Consider the following 17,295-nt stretch of genomic DNA (forward strand, 5'->3'; position numbering starts at 1 on the left):
ACATACTGCCTCTGACTCCTCCTCTCTCACCTGTTTTCTCTCTGGATAAACACATACTGCCTCTGACTCCTCCTCTCTCACCTGTTTTCTCTCTGGATAAACACATACTGCCTCTGACTCCTCCTCTCTCACCTGTTTTCTCTCTGGATAAACACATACTGCCTCTGACTCCTCCTCTCTCACCTGTTTTCTCTCTGGATAAACACATACTGCCTCTGACTCCTCCTCTCTCACCTGTTTTCTCTCTGGATAAACACATACTGCCTCTGACTCCTCCTCTCTCACCTGTTTTCTCTCTGGATAAATACATACTGCCTCTGACTCCCACTCTCTCACCCTTTTTTCTCTCTGGATAAACACATACTGCCTCTGACTCCCCCTCTCTCACCTGTTTCCTCTCTGGATAAACACATACTGCCTCTGGCTTTCTCTATCATTTTTCACCTCTTTCATTTTTCTCCTTTTCTTTTGAAGGCATTTTTCAGCACTGTATGTGCAACATGCAATATTAATCTACATTTGATGAGCTTATAGTATTGAACACTGCATCTCTCCTCCCAGGCTCCCACTTAGGCGCAGTCAACTTCACGGTGAGTCACCAAAATACCAAACGCAGGCGAGAGAAACAGAAAGTGTGCGCTGCATGGCGCCCGATGAAAATGCAACCCCACCAGCATAAAGTCCCTCACAAATAAAGAACACATCGGACAAATAATGCCTACATGAAATGTGAAGCATGGATTTCAACAGGATGTAAGTAAGTGATACATATAATATTTTCTAGCTCCTGGTGGCTGAAAATAGCTCAATGACAGAAGCAAGTTTCATAAGCTGAACGTTTTCTTTTAAGTATCAGAACTTCCATAACATTAATAATACAACTATTACAGAAAGAAAAAAAGCACTTCACTTAATGATATCTCCAGGACATCATTAAGTCATAATCACTCAACTTGGCAGGCTTTTATTGTGTGATAGTTCAATGTGATGCCCTGCAATGCACTGTCTTGCATTGTACTATCAGCTGAACAAAAACTGAAACAAAAACTGTAGATAACCAAGTGTACTGATAAATACCCTGCTCCAATCAAAGTGCACTCGATGTCTCCAGGACATCATTCATGTTTTTATTCTTCTCCTAACCTGTTGATATCATCACCTTTTTTATCTTATCCATCTTATTTTTGAATAATTATGGGTGCAAGGTCCGAATGTGACTGATTGTTGCAGCTTGCGCATTTCCTCGTTAAAACTCCGACGCTGAGGGGAAAAAAGTTGCTTGTCACAAATACACTCGTTTGACGACTTATTTGAGGGAATGTAATAATTGTATCTATCACATCCGCTATTTCTGTTGCTCTTTGAACAACTCGGGATATTTATCATCATTAAGATTTTTGCCAAGCTGGACGTGCTACGGGGGTTTAGGGTTATATAATCACTAAACTGGAAGTCAAACTGTGGGAGATTGTTGCTCACTTCACGGAGATCTACGGGCCACAGTGTGTCTGTGTCTGTGTCAGCAACGTAACGGGGGTGCTGGGAGGATTACAACGGGAGAAGCAGCCATATTTCACGTAAGGCATCATGGCATCATCATCATCATCATCATCATCATGGCATCTAGAAATAAGGTGGATAAAGCTAGGCTACATTTACCTTGGAGATGGAGTGTGAGGAGAGCAGGCTTAGGACAGGTGAGTGTGAAGCATTCTAATGAAATGGACAGAGGTTGCCACAGCTGAGAACGAGGAGAAGAATATGTGAGAAGTTATTTCTGCATAGCGCAGCAGCCCAGCCAGCAGACAGGTCAGTCGTGATGACCCACACTTAGGGAAGAGGCTGCGTTGGCAAGCGAGACGATCCCAGAAGTATTATGTCAGAGAGGATCGCTGTAATGAGCCGAGTGAGGCAGGAAGCCAAGATGGACGACCCCGGGATTAAAGCTTGAAATATAATGCAGAATGGCACTCAACAACAGGCGAGCCGGCACAAAACCTTTCGCCACCACTGTCAGCCTGAGTGCCCGATGGCGGAGGCCCCGTGGGTGCTGCTTCTTTAGAATCAGGGCCGCGGGAAGTGGGGGTGCTGCAGGTGCTGCAGCACCCTCTGCTGTTTTGTATTGGAATTGCATTGTCAATCCCCCCCCCAAAAAAATATATATGATTAAAATGGGTTTTATATGTTTTATACTGCAATATTTAGGGTTTAGTTGAAGACTATGAGCAAAGCAAAAGGGTGGAGATGTTATTTTTGATGTTTGGTTTATAATAATAAGCGTCGGGATGACGAGGGAACTATTCACGAGTTTCCTGGTGAGACCGTGGCCGCTTCCATGACACCCTCCCTCCCTGTTTCCAGCTGCCTGTTTCCGCCCAGGACCGTTCATAGCGAAAGAGACTGAAAATAATCATAATAATTGTTGTGACTTTGTACCTACCTATGTCTTGTAGCATAATAGCACAATAATTTCACACGTGCATAATTGTACAACACAGTGACAATATCTTGAATCTTGAAAGAGAGAGACCGCTAAAGCTCCGTTTAATGACCAAATAATAAGAGTTAATAATTGGACGTTTAGCCTTCAAAATAAAAGCGGCCGCTATGCAACCACATACAATTTTTTAGCAATTTCGGCTAAGATAAGCCACGAGTGAATTGAGATTCACCTAGTTTTTGTAAAATATCGCCACTATGCAACCACACAACGTTACTATTTTTAGCCATTTCGGATAAAATAAGCCAAACGTTCCCACTCTTTGACAGCGGCGCGCACGTCCTTGGTAGTGGAAAAAAATGTAAACAGGAAGTCGACAACCGGCTACCGCTGAGAATCGTGGGAAACGTAAGTCCAGGAATAAGGTGAATAGGGAAGAAATGCTATTTCATAAACTCTGCATTTTTATTTTTGCTTTAACTCCCTTCAAGTCCATTATGATTCTCTCCTGCTCCAGTTCTAGATCTACTGTTTGAAGTGAACTTGAGTTACTCTGGCTTGAAAGGTTCTCAAAAGCAATCTTGATCATCTTCAGGGGAGCTTAAGCTGTGCTGCGTTTGTGCCGTTTTGAGGAAGCAGACAAAATCCTCAAACGGAATCTGTCAAGATAACGACAGGCGGGTAATGAACAAGCACTCGCTGAGATCTACATGTATGGTTTGTTCAGCCCTGCGTCTGACTGGCCGAGCTTCCATTAGATATGAGGATTCCCCAGGTGAGCACCAACCCCTGTTCCATCTGAACGGGAGGTAAAAGGAGAAGTCAACAGTGTTCTGTCAGAGACGAGGCAGAGATCTAAGAAACGTTGGCAGCCAAGTGGGGCTAATTGATTTATAATGTATCAACACTTGCTGAGCTGGGGCCACCAGGGAGATGCTGCTGATTCCTGTTCCAACCTCTCTGCTTTCCTCATGAGCAATAAAAGCAGCCTTAAAGTCTTTGCACACAGAGTCCGTTTTTTCTTTCGAAATTGACGCACGGAAAAAAAAAAAGAATACGACCTCATTTGTGTCAATCATCATCGACACACCGAGTCCGACAATTACATCCGTCATTTAAGTTTTCGGACGAGGTTCGATTTTCTGTGGTTTTTCGCATCAGTCAATAGCTTTTTGCGAGCTGGGACTGTGTTTTCAGATGACGGATTAAGAAAACGCATATAGGAAAGAACAAGCGAACTGTGTGTGCAAAAGACCTTTACTCTCACCGGGTGGGTGTCAACTACAGCTATCAGTAGATAGCCATACTGCAAAGGTCTGATGCAGAGATTCCTATGAAGCCAAAACAAAAAGTCTCCAAATTCCTACCTGATTAAATGAAATTGTCACAGCGATCAAAGTGATCTATGAGACTAAGGCGAATGTGTAAAGTGCTATAAATCTCTTTTTGTCCTGCAATGAAAGGTCAGCATTTGCTAAGATCAGCGTAGTAGAGACACGTTTTTTTTTCCACCAGGATAAAAGTGAGAAAGCAGATCTCCTCTAAAGACCAGAGTTCCTGCCTATAAGCAATAAAGCGATGCTCACTCCTTAATGAACAGTGTCCCACACAGAGGGGCGGGTCACACCAAGGTGATGTCACCATATCTTCCCTCCTCATTTGTATCTCCATCCATTAGAGTGCTCGCCTAAGTATGTCCACTCCCCCGAGTTGGCCGCTCCTACTCCGTCTGGCATCGTGACACCAAACAGCCATTCCTCCTGTTGAAAAAACATTCGGCTCAATGAGCACCGAGGGGGACTGAGATTAGCCAATCAGCGCCAATAAACGGCACAACGGGTGGGACTAACGCCGCTGTCAAGTGTGCCAGACCTAACAGCAATGGTGACCGCTATAGACACTGTTCCAAATTGAATAGAAGTACCAATTATAAATCCAAACGGCACTCGGCTTTGCAGGCATTTATTCAAAGGAGAGATGTCTCTTGCATTCTCCTCACTGGAGGAGATTCCGGGCCGATACGTTGGGCTCAGTGATTGGTTACGGAAAATCGAATCCCCCTGGAGGATCCCCCGCCCATGGAAATGGGTTAGAGTGGAGGCGATGTCAGACTGAAGAAATGGAGTGTAACCTGTTGACAATTCAGGCTGATATCAGGCAAGTATTCTTCTATACTTGCATAACAAACGTTGATGTTTTCTTCATATTCCCATATGCTTTTCATTGTTATATTATTTCAGATGTATTTCAGCACCTTTAGAAAGAATTCAGCCTCCTTGGCTTTTCCTCCATTTGGTGGTGTTGTAGCCTGAATTAAGCTACACAAAATACTCCATTGCTTAGATTTGGCCCCATTCATTGTTCCCTCTATGCTTTTCTTTTTAACTCCTCCCCTTTTTCTGCCAATTGGTCATGCCCAATTACCCCTGGTAATGTCCTGGTCATTGCTCCACCCCCTCTGCCGATCTGGGGAGAGTAGTAGACTAGCACCATGCTTCCTCCGATACATGTGTAGTCGCCAGCCGCTTCTTTTCACCGGACAGCGAGGAGTTTCACCGGCAGGACGTAGCACGTGGGAGGATCACGCTATTCCCCCCCAGGCGCCCCCCCGACCGACCAGAGGAGGCGCTAGTGGGCAACCTGGACTCTCATCCCCTTCATCCAGCTTCCCACCCTGCTTCAGCAGACCACGGGCTTTTGCCTCGTGTTCTTCTGCTTCCTTCACCTGCCTTGTTGCATTGTCTTTTTTCCAGGACTGGTTTCCTTTCAACTCGGACAAACGCATCCGATTTGTCAATTGCTGCACTGATTGTCCCCCTGCTGGCAGGACCTCCCACCGCAGCCGAGGAGCTGAGAATCTGCCATCCTTCTCTCGCCTGGCTGCTCAGTGAATCTGCCATCCTTCTCTCGCCTGGCTGCTCAGTTTGTTCAGACGTCCAACTCTCAGAAGGGTCTGGCCACTTCTACACTTTGATCATTTACTATCCTGTGAACTCGCAACACAAATGGTTTTATAGCCTTCCTTCCCCAATGGCCTCTGTTCTGTCGCTGAAGTCCACCAATAAGTCCTCGGACTGCACCGTCATCTGTGGGACCTTATAGGAGATTCTGGGTGTGTTTTACTCTGGATCAAATTGAATTTGCTACAGGTTGACTCCAGTCAAGTTGTAAATACATCTCAAGGGCATCAACGGAGTTCGGATGCTCCGTAACTCAATTTGGAGAGTCAGTGCAAAGGGGATGAATACTTATTGGCTAAAAGCCCTTCAGCTTTTAAACTATAAATACAAACAAAATCCACTTTATTTGATATTATTCATATATTGTCGGTCACAATCCTATAACACCCATTTTGCTGTATATATATATATATTTTATTCTGTTTTTCTTTGCTGTATCCAATTATTATTTGTCCCCTCAATGACACATTTCCCCAACGGGGATCGTTAAAATTTCATTTAATCTTGATTTCTCCCTTGTCATCCTCTGTTGTCAGAGTAATTGACAGGCTTCAAACATCCCATCAGATAAATAATATGATCTAATGTTTGATGGGAAAAGATGAGGATTGTTGCCTCTGGCATCTGGCTTCATACAGTAGGAATGAAACATCTTATTGGCTTCCTTTGAAATTTCCCATCATAGGACTGTGTTTTCTTTCCATTGCTGCTCCTATATCATGACAGTGTGTGTGTGTGTGTGTGTGTGTGTGTGTGTGTGTGTGTGTGTGTGTGTGTGTGTGTGTGTGTGTGTGTGTGTGTGTGTGTGTGTGTGTGTATTATGCCGATACCAATATTTTTCTTGAATATACAGTATAGGCAAAGATTTGGCCAATTAAAGATTTTGTTTTTTAAATATACCTTGCAAAAAGCACACACAATTAAGAAAATATACAAGGCAAAGAAGGATACTATAATATACATGGGCAAATTACGGCCCTGCGCTGGAATTGCAAAAAGAAGAAGAAAAAGAAAAACAAATCAGATTCCGATCCGATCCGATTCGTGAATTAGTGCCAATATCGGCACCCGATACCGATATTGGATCGGATCGGCGCCATCCCTAGTGTGTGTGTCTGCAGTACTTTCCCCTTGTGTTTGAAAGTGTTTATGAATATTGCCAATGGGCCATCATGAAGTCAAGTAGCCTCCAGTATTGAAGGATGTAATAACGTGTGGGGACATCTATTGTGTTGGGAACAATGAACGAGATCAGTACCATTCAACGTGATGATACCACACAAATATTACCTGAGAGACTGTTATTATAAAATATCACGGATCATTTATTGGTGCTGATGGTGGGCAAATAAGAGTGAAAGCTTCGTCTATACCTTCGTATTAAACATTAAATGAGAATGAATGGTGACATGACAATGAATGGAGGAGGAGTAATGTCCAATATGAATACTAAGAAATGCAGCTGTTTCACTGATGACAAAATAATCAGTCAGCTACTTTCTGTGCACATAAAAATACAAAATAAATCACACAGAGTGAGCCCTCTCCTCCTGATCATTTAATCAAGGACTTGTTATATTTTAGAGTTACTTTGAGCTGCAGCAGCAAAGGGAGAAAATGCACTTCAGGCATGTAATTGATGTTTTAATTAATTTATTGGTAGTAAGCCATCGTCTCATAAAGTTGGGCAACACTTTATAATGGTCTTATTCCAGTGCATTAACCTGTGTTAACCTTTGGACAAATATTTAAACTAACTGACTAACTTTCTGTAGGTATTTGATGGGGGGGGGACTGAGAATTTTGAAGGGTTTCAATTCACTTTTGTTTCCCCAAGTTATTCAGGTAATTTCAAGCCATGCTAAAAAATAGACAGCTGGTTACATGATCATCAACATGGTTACATCACTGAATAGATATTCAGATTATATCAATCAATAGAATATTGGATATTTTTAAATCCAAGGTTTATATTTATATGCTTTACAGTACATATAGCCAGTGGTGTAGTGGAGGGTAGACGCGGGCCCACTTATTTTTCAGACGGATTGCGTCTACCCACTTCTAGCGGCAGGTTCCACCAGGAAGCGTTGCGTTACGGCCGCCGGAGCTGGTCGCAGCCTGTCTATAGTGAACACCTGTGTGTGTCGCAGCCTGTCTATAGTGAACACCTGTGTGTGTCGCAGCCTGTCTATAGTGAACACCTGTGTGTGTCGCAGCCTGTCTATAGTGAACACCTGTGTGTGTCGCAGCCTGTCTATAGTGAACACCTGTGTCCACCCGAAGCAGCTCTCCACTCTGCTCCACTAAACATAATGCGCACTGTGTATTTTCACTTCCCTCTTTGAGTCGCGTCAAGCAGCACAGAGCGGGTCGAGCTGGGCAGGAATTTACGAGAATAATAAAATAAAACATCCTGTCGATTTTCAAAATAAAACCTGTTACTGTATGTCAAGAGAGAAACAGTCACACATTGAGGGGGGCAATTTGGCCTGCTATATATGATATAGCAGTAGTAGCTAGTATCTATATCTATACCTATATCTATATCTATGTATATATCTATATATATATATATATATATATATATATATATATATATATATATATATATATAGATATATAGATATATATAGATATATATAGATATATAGATAGGTATATATACAAACCCACCTTTCCTGTCTGCCTACTGTCCTATTAATAAAGGCAAAATCCCCCCCCCCCTGCCAAAAGAGTATGGAGGGCGTGGCCTACTGGCAGCTGCTGCCTCTTTCCAGTTCAAGTGCTCATCAGTGACGTGAAACTAATCACTCACACTCTGCAAACTGTCATTTCCCCCTTCTTTTCCTCTCTTTTACATCATCTTCATTGTCATACAAAAGATAAGGGCATATCGGTTTTTGTGGGCCAGCTCAGCAACGTAAATGCCATCTGTAGAGGTTTTCCTGTACGCTAACTGAATGGTGTAATACACCAACTGGGATTGTACCAACTGTAGAGTCGCCAGCTGTGAACTATTAACACATGATGGCAATGACCAGCCGATTGAGAAATCAGGTTCCCAAGCAAACAGCCAGTGATGCCTCCTGTACAGCTGGACAGAATGATAGCTCCTTTTCTAACAGTGGGAGTATGACAGAGCATGCTTGCTCTCCCAACCCAACAATAAAGGTGCATTATGACTATTGGTATTGAGGGACGCAGTACAGTGTGCTGCTGGAGGCTACATACATCCTTGGCTGCTTAATGGCATTGGAAGCGTGGAGAGGCTTACTCACCCGGTACCAAACGATCTCTCGAAGCCTTCCGTCCGTTTTGAAGTTACACTTGAGAGTAACAGTCTCTCCCACGACGACAGGAGGCAGGGGCTCGATGGTAACTGTCAAGTATCCTGAAAGACAGTGCCGACAAGAGTTTGATTAACCGTGTGAAACAGTAAAACAACAAACGCTTTGTTGGTGGGTTATTTTCCTCCCACTGAAACAAAGTAGAAAAGGGCCAACAGTGATGAAGCATTCATGCATTTCAACTCTGCATCGTTGTTAAATCCAGGGAAGATTGGCTGAGTCCTCGGTTTGCAGGTAGGCTGTGATCCAGGCTTAATTATCCACTTTACACCTGGGAGCTGGCCTGTATCAACCTTCTGCCTGGTGGCCACTGAGCAGCTCCGCCCACGCGAGTGGCTGCATGGCTTTTAAAGGAGATGTATGTTCACCCAGAAATGAGAATTCAGTCACTAACTCCTCCCCTCTACGCCAGTGGAAGGTCAGGTGACGTTTTTTAGTCCACAAAGCAGTTGTAGAGTTTTCCAGGGGACAGCATTCTCCCAAACAATTGAAGTAAATGCAGGCACACGTGTGTGCGCGCACACACACACACACACACACACACACACACACACACACAGACACACACACACACGCACACGCACACACACACACACACGCACACACACACATGCACGCACACACAGACACACAAACTACCATCACCACTGGGGGGGAAACCATGGGCACACACAAAGATGAAAAAATCAATACAAGATGCAGAGTCTAATAATGGCTTCTCTGGAATCTTTATGTATGGATATACTGTATAGCAACTTTTATTGTGAAGGGCTGTGTGTGTTGGACTTTTATTGTCGCAACTTTCAGTTCACAGCTACAGTACAGCGAAGATGTCAGCTAAAAACCGGGTGTAAATTATGTCTTTTCAAATCAACTTGGCATCCTTCTGGAGACTTGGATTCACTTCAATTGTTTAGGACACTGTAACTCTGTTTCCTTGGAAAACTCCATGAATGTTTTGTGGACTAAAAACAGAGCTTAAAATTGGGTTTGTGTCGGTCGGTGGCTCCAAAAACAATGGGCTAACGTTACGGCGGAGCTAACGTTAAAGTGCGGGCAGGGTAAGTCCCTCTATAAACCATCATATCTGTGTTGTTTCACCTTTGAATGAAAAATGCTTCCACCTGATTAAACAAAACATGATGTGATATTGACTGATGCCTCTTCCGTCATGTATCATGGTGTAGTTAGCTAATCTAGCTCTTGAGTTGAGCTACATACAGCTGCTAGACAGTCACATGATCACATTTACATAAAAGATCAGTCAACATCAGATAATGTCTTTTCTTTAATCTTTTGGAAGCATTGTTCAATAAAAAGTTAAACAACACATAATGGTTTATAGTGGGACTTTCCATGCTTGCCCATTCACTTCAATAGAACTGTCCCCAATGCAAAATTCAAACAGGTTTAGTTGCCAGTAACATGCCAGTAAGAAAGCACTAGCAGATGTAGTGATTTAATATTCCATAGCTCTGACCTAACCACATCTAACTGACATCACGATTGTGAACACAAAACAAAGAACACTTCTGATATAATATGAGTGTTTTAGTAGTGTATCACTCAATACAACAAAAAATAAAGGCTTTGATAGAACCGAAAGCCTATAGCTGCTGCTTAGGTCGTTTTCACACATATTTGGGTCGAGCCAGGCGCTGCCGCAGCAGTGAAAAGTATACAATGTTTCAATTTTCAACTAGAGCGGCTCCGTTTCACATGTGTTTTTTATCACCGCGCCCAGGCCGTCGTTCTACAGAGTGGAGCGTCATGTATCCATGCCAACCAGACGGAAGTAGACGCGTATAGCGTAATTCCACCCGGAAAGGAAGCCCGGGATGTAAACAGAACTGAACGATTGATTGAAAAGTTTATTTCTATAGGGACAGATACATAAACATAGAGCATTCACAGTCTTTGTTATATATCCTGACATTTATTGCTAGTTTGCAATATTTGTCCCTAGATGGAGAATGGAGAATGAACAACGCCGTTTGCTCTTGGTACTGCTTTTTGCATTTTACATCGTTTGTCTCTTTCAATATCGGTAAAGTGTTGAATTTGAAAACGAGGCACGGCTGCATCTGGAAAACAATGTTTTCATGTAATGGAGGCGGCGGATGCGAATCTCCAGACAAAGCAGGACAAGGCGCAGATTCTTTCTGTTGAACCGTGAAGCCCTCACCATACGCAGATATTATCGCCGAACAGCCAGGTAAGTTGTAAACATTAACGTTTGTAACGCTAGGCTTGCTATGCCCTTGGTGGTAATTTGGCCAATAACTGTTTATGCAATGTTTGTGAACGCCGAATTGACGTTAACATTAGAAATACAGCATTAGAACGAGCTGAAGTCGGCGCGCGTTCACACATCACTCGCGCCGTATTTAGGGTAGGGTTAGGGCGACGCAAGCCGCTCCGAAAACCACCCTCTCCAGCTGAACCGAGAGCGAGTGAATTACGTCGACTACGAGTTCGAGTGGCATGTTCACACTGACCCAGTCGCGCCGTGTTTGGCCCTAAAACTCAGTTAAGTCGACCTGAACGTTCCGGTGTGAAAACGACAGTCTGCAGATAAAACACAATGACAAAAGCCATAGTAATTTAGACTCAGGTGTGCATAAACTACAGGTTAAGAACTTCCTTTTTTAAATACAAAAATGTGAAATTATTATCGCTTGTCGAACAGGAGAAGCAGATATGTCGGTTATCGCTGTATGGGCTGAAAATAATTCCCCCAAAATCTATAAATCCCCCCCAAAATCGGTTTGCAAAGTGAATTTTAGGCCCTGAAAAAACTTCACCTGACCTTCCACCGGCATGGGAGTGAGTAGATGTAGATGTAGTAGAATGACTTCATTTTCATTTTTGGGTGAAGGTATCCTTTAAGTACAAAAAAGAAGAAAAGGCCAGCACTCAAAAAAGTCCTTTAGGTTTTTTTAATACTTAGCTTGTACAGCACAACGAACGCATTTCAGCGGGTAGCCTTCATCAGCGTTGAGGGATGATGAAGACTGATGAAGGCTACCCGCTGAAACTGTGGACTTTTTTGAGTGCTGGCCTTTTGTTCTTTTTTGTACGTTTCTACCTTGGCCCTGCACCTTGATTTCAATTTTGAAGTGTGCTCGCTACTGCTGTTGTTTTACATCCTCAATCAGGAGCCCCCTGATAGTAGTAACGTAATAACTAATAACTGTAATAAGTGTAACTTATTCATTGCCCCTGCACATATTTTGTTTTTGTTTAAAATAAATCTGGTTTGGGGATTCAAACCAGCAAACGTCCAGGTTACAACTGCTTCTCTAACCTTTAGCTAACACCACTGTCATCACTCCTTGCCAACATGATTTCCCTGTAATTATTTCAATCATGAGAGGCCAGTTCGTAGGATTTAACAAACTTTATTTAGCAATCGGCATGCATGGCAAATGCTTTGGCGCATGACTCCATTAGCCGGTGGCGCTGCTCTTGAGGCAAGAGGAGGGCATCTGCTTAGGCTAGGAGATCCCCAAGGCTTGAGGGTGCTGATTCGGTCTCCGGATATGGTGCAAAACAACGCTCCGGAGGAGGGCTCAAGGGAGATGGACTGCTGTGAAGCTGCTGCTGTTATGATCGGCCAGAGAGAGAGAGGTGACGTAGAACCCTTGCTATATATATGAGAATTAACTGACGTCATATCTGACGTCATTACGGACGTCATACTAAGACTTTGACTGACCACGTCATACTAGAACTTGATTGACGTCAGGGGTGATCGGATTAGATTATGCACGAATGGCCTTCTGCTTGAACTATGGTCTAGAGACCTCACTACATAGCAGTTATTTTTTGCATCAGTGTATTTATTCCGTTTTCTCAAATTCATGACATATTCCAAAAAGCAGAGACATAATGTGGGAAATCAGAGTGAAAAAGTGTTCACCTTATGTAGCCCCGCCCACTTGAGCCAGTTTGCCGTCTGTTTCATTCCTAGTCTGACTCTGGCTCTTAGGGGTCTGCACTCTGCACACACCTCAATCCCCCACAGCAGTGTTGACCACAGTTAAGACAATGAACACAATATAAGTACTGTACTGTCACAGGAAGTGGCAACACAACAGGGAGTCATTGGGTGACCCCTGCGTTGGAACATAAAGTGAATAGCATACTGTGAGATATGCTTCTTGCTTCGAGCCATTTACATGAATGGCCACACATAGCACCTGTTTCACTGAGTAGACTTTGTTGAAGCCCTCTATCTTATTAGCCTGAAGCTGTGTGCCCTTGCCTGTTTAATCAATACAGAGAATAAAAGCACAGCCAATTGAAAGGCACCGAGACGGCAACTATTGCAGACAGGAAGTTCAGAAGAAATGTCCATCAAATTCAGTGAAGTGATGCATAACGAGATCAAAAAGATTGTTCAAATTAATTGTTAAAACATTGATTAAATATACTGTTTTAAAGGGGAGTGCTGTTATTTCCATAGCCAAGGGCAGCCCGATCAGAAAATGTAAAAAAAAAAAAAAAGTATTTCTTAGAAACCAGAGAAACTAAACTCTGTAGCGGAACTGTGTCCTGAGGTGGCCACCATCCGCACTGACGCATTTTCTCCTCTTTTTGTGGCGCTTTTCCTTTCAGCGAACGCCAGCTGGTTATGGGATTAATTCGGACATGTCTAAGTATCTACACGTCAAATTTCAGATGAATACATGGACATTTTAATGCCCCATTCCGTTAAGAAAGTATAATGGTGGCTCTGGAGACGGGCTCTTCATCGCTGCATGGTCACTGTCGGCACAGTGACGTTGAGTGTGAGGCTGAGCGCTTTCCACTAGACTGGATGTATTACATCGTCCCCAGTGGAGCTCTGAACAAACTGGCAAGCTGTAGGCAGCTAATGGAGCCTACGCATTACATACAGAAGCATGAGCATGAAAACATGTTACAGTAATCACCCGTGACTTCTTCATTTGAATAAATGTCCGCATAGGAAATAGAACTGGGTAGTCGGCATGCGCGGTGATACGGCAGGCACTATGGCAGGACAAAGACAAGAGCGCCACCTACCTACAGGGACTCAAACTTCATCAACAGAAATTAGTCACAGTCATGGACACACACACACGTGATTTATAGGCGATCACCACAGCGACGCTTGCAGATCTTGCCAAAAAAATTCATCTTTTATTTGATGATATACATACTGTATATCAATAGGACCTTGCACTTGATCACTTGAAGCATTGGGAACAGCGTTTGTGTAGCAGCACATAGTCTAAATCAAGTCCTTCACTCTACTTATTCACATTGATTATAGTGACACCAGAACGTCTCTGTCACCCCACTGCTGTTAATGTTTAACAGAGCTTTCAATACTAGCAGTGTGCATGGAACAACTAAATATGAGTTTCAAATCCGTTTCAAAGCATGAATGATTTGTTTCATTCGTTAATGGTGAAATGGTAAATCGACTGCATTTATAGTGCTTTGTCCAGTCTGACGAAGCACTTCTTAGTTACATTCACCCATTCATTCACATCCACACACCGATGGCGGCGGCAGCCATGCAAGGTGCCGCCAACCAGTTAAGAGTTCAGTGTTTTGCTCAAGGACACTTTGACACGCTGCCGGGAGGAGCCAGCCTTGAACCGGGAACCTTCCGATTCCCAGACGACAACTCATCCTCCTGAGCTACTGCCGTCCCTCTATAAACCATGAACCAAAGCACACCTGTGTTTTTTTTGTTATTGTGATGATGGCATCAGCGTAAAGAGATGACCTCCCATGTGCAACTAAGACCTGCTGTCCAAATATACGACGACACAATAACGTAACCCCGTGGTAGTTAATAGTATGAGTTGTGCCAAACAAACGTTAATATCTCAAAAACTATACATCACATCGCTTATATTTTGACATTCTGAGTGAGAGCAGAAGTAGCCAAATAGTTTGAACTGTCGCAGTTTTTAAATTGTAAACACGGTCAGCCGGCGAGAGTCAGACACTCAAACTCAGGCTCCATAGGGCTCCATTGCCGTTGCCACCCAGTGACGCGGTTTGTTTGCCAAAATGCTGCTCGGCTGATCCCTTGCATAGAATAATTCAAATGTTATTCCTACAGCCTGGAACAAACCAAATCGTTGGGGGTGGAACAATGACTGGGTCAGCAGGGGGAATTGCTGTAATTGCGATGTAACAGCATGTAAGTAACATGGGGAAAACTTATTCTTCCAATACTGAGATTCAGTAGTAGGCTACTTGCCTTTAAAATGTGATAGTCTGGGGTCTCTGCTTTGGAAGACACAGATCAAGGTGACTGTCGGTGCGTCTAGATATGGTTATTACAGAATCTTAATTGAATCAGCAGACAGAAGAGAGATTCTCTCTAGAGTCAAATTGAATGGATGAACCTGCATGTCATTAACACAGAGCTGATACTCTCAGAGAAAAGCCCAGCCACTTACTACCAAGCCGCCAGAGGAGCACCTGAGCTCATCACCGTCCCTCTCTGACGCCTCCTGAAAGCTGGGAGCAATGCACAGCACAGGAAAAAGAAACGCCAACTGACACTCAACTGAGTGGGAAACAGTGTGACACTCACCAAGGCTGTACCGCCTCTGCTAACTGACATCATGGGTTTCAAAAAATGCAAATAACAAAACCTCACAAAGATATAAACTTTCCAGTGGCGGCAACGCAACTATAAATACATGAAAATACAAGGATGTCTACTGAAATGATTTGGAGGAATGTATGTGTAGGGCGTTAGATACCAAGCAGGCCAGGCAGATACAGGCCGACGCGCGCCGAAAAATTTGGGCCGTTTGAAGCCCAATTTGGGCCGTTTGAAGCCCAATTTTTGTCGTTTGAAGCCCGATTTGGGCCGTTTGAAGCTCAATTTGGGCCGTTTTAAGCCCAATTTGGGTCGTTTTAAGCCAGATTTGGGCGGTTTGAAGCCCAATTTGGGCCATTTGAAGCCCAATTTGGGCCGAGTCCAATTTTACAATGAGATGCACCCACTTTAACCCTGAAGTGTAATTATTACTTCAGACTAACTAATAAAGTAATAAAACCACTAGTAAACCAGTAGGCAGCGCCGGGCCTGCTGTTCAGTGAGTGGCCTGACTGCGGACACCAAAAAGAAAAAGAAAAATTGCAGGCCAGGCCACCGGGCATTTGCCCGATGTGCCCGATTATGCAGTCCGCGTGTGTAGGAGTGTATGTGTATATATAGGATGTCAACGGTTACAACATTTTCTACATCGGACCTTCTGGCAGCGTGTAAGCGCTTAACCGGACGTTTTTGTTGTTGTTGTTGTTGTTTTACCGCATTTCCATTGCCATGCTTTTTTTGGACCGCATTCCATTAACGTTACTGCACTTGTGTGAACACTTTAGTGTCACTCAAAAACTATACATCACATCGCTTATATTTTGACATTCTGAGTGAGAGCAGAAGTAGCTCAGAGTTTGATGTATATACATGTCATGTTAAAGTTGTGTGAACTGTCGCAGTTTTTAAAATGTAAACAGAGTTAACTGGCTAGAGTCAGCCACTCAAGCCTCGCGCCACTTGGGCTCCATAGGGTTCCATTGCCGTTGCCACCCAGTGACGCGGTTTGTTTACCAAAATGGTTCTCGGCTGATCCCTCATATATATATATATATATATATATATATATATATATATATTTATAAAACGGCTCTCTCAAATCAAGCAATCTGATTGGTTCACAGCCATACAATAACCCATGGCCATGGGTTATTGGTTGCCATGGCAACTCTCTTACTAAAAGCCTTTGGTTACCTCAAAAAAAACAAATGGCGGAGACAGCTGTCAGATCCTTGTGAATCGATCTTCACTTATAACTTTACTAATACTTTGCAGAAAATTATGTTTTGTACAAGAATAGATGCGGGTGTAACGGAGTTAAGGATTCCACTTGCCATTACTAGCCAGATTTGGTTATATTGAATGTGTACTGAATTTAATTTATTATTTGTCAATTGCTTGTGTTGAAATGGTGTTATGTACTGTTTTACATAACACTCACACACATAACACTGATCTCAGGGAGTCTTATTTTATTCGGGGTACCTGAACATCGCATTAGTGGCTCCCTGTAAACTTGACGGGTAACCCCGTGTTAAGCCTTCAGTCTGCGTTACCCGTCTCAATGGTAGGTCGATTTGTACTGAGCTTCTGGTAATAACTTTAATTTATTTTCATTTTCGTTGCCTTATATGTGGAGATACGTTTCTTATAATCACAACATGTGGTTTGTAAAGCTGTGAGAGATTGTACTGTGTGTGGCGCAAGCTATTTCAAGTAGTTGGCGATCTTAGAATGTTGTGATTCATCCTTGTGCTTTAGCTACTAGTTAGCTAACTCTAATGTTGTTACGTTTCAGTACACATGACATTGCTGTGTTGATGAGAGCTGACTGTGCAGAACTGACAGACAACTGTCTGTGTGTCTTACCAGGTACATGTTCTATGCTTTTATTTCTTTATATTGTTTAAGTGTTCAATTCCTTAAGTCTGCGTTACCCGTCTCAATGTA

General features: G+C 43.2%; 1 protein-coding gene across 1 annotated transcript in view; it reads right to left on the minus strand.

Annotated features, from left to right (window-relative positions):
* The window catches only part of igsf21a (immunoglobin superfamily, member 21a), a gene marked incomplete at its 5' end in the record, with an annotated part of 443,028 nt that overhangs the window by 279,042 nt on the left and 146,691 nt on the right, over positions 1 to 17,295 (minus strand). Inside the window, one exon of the mRNA XM_083661710.1 lies at positions 8,682 to 8,794. Coding sequence (XP_083517836.1) covers positions 8,682 to 8,794 — 113 coding nt within the window. The remainder of the gene's footprint in view (positions 1 to 8,681; positions 8,795 to 17,295) is intronic.

Source organism: Poromitra crassiceps, assembly GCF_964638095.1.
Source record: "Poromitra crassiceps genome assembly, chromosome: 27".
Taxonomy (NCBI): domain Eukaryota; kingdom Metazoa; phylum Chordata; class Actinopteri; order Beryciformes; family Melamphaidae; genus Poromitra; species Poromitra crassiceps.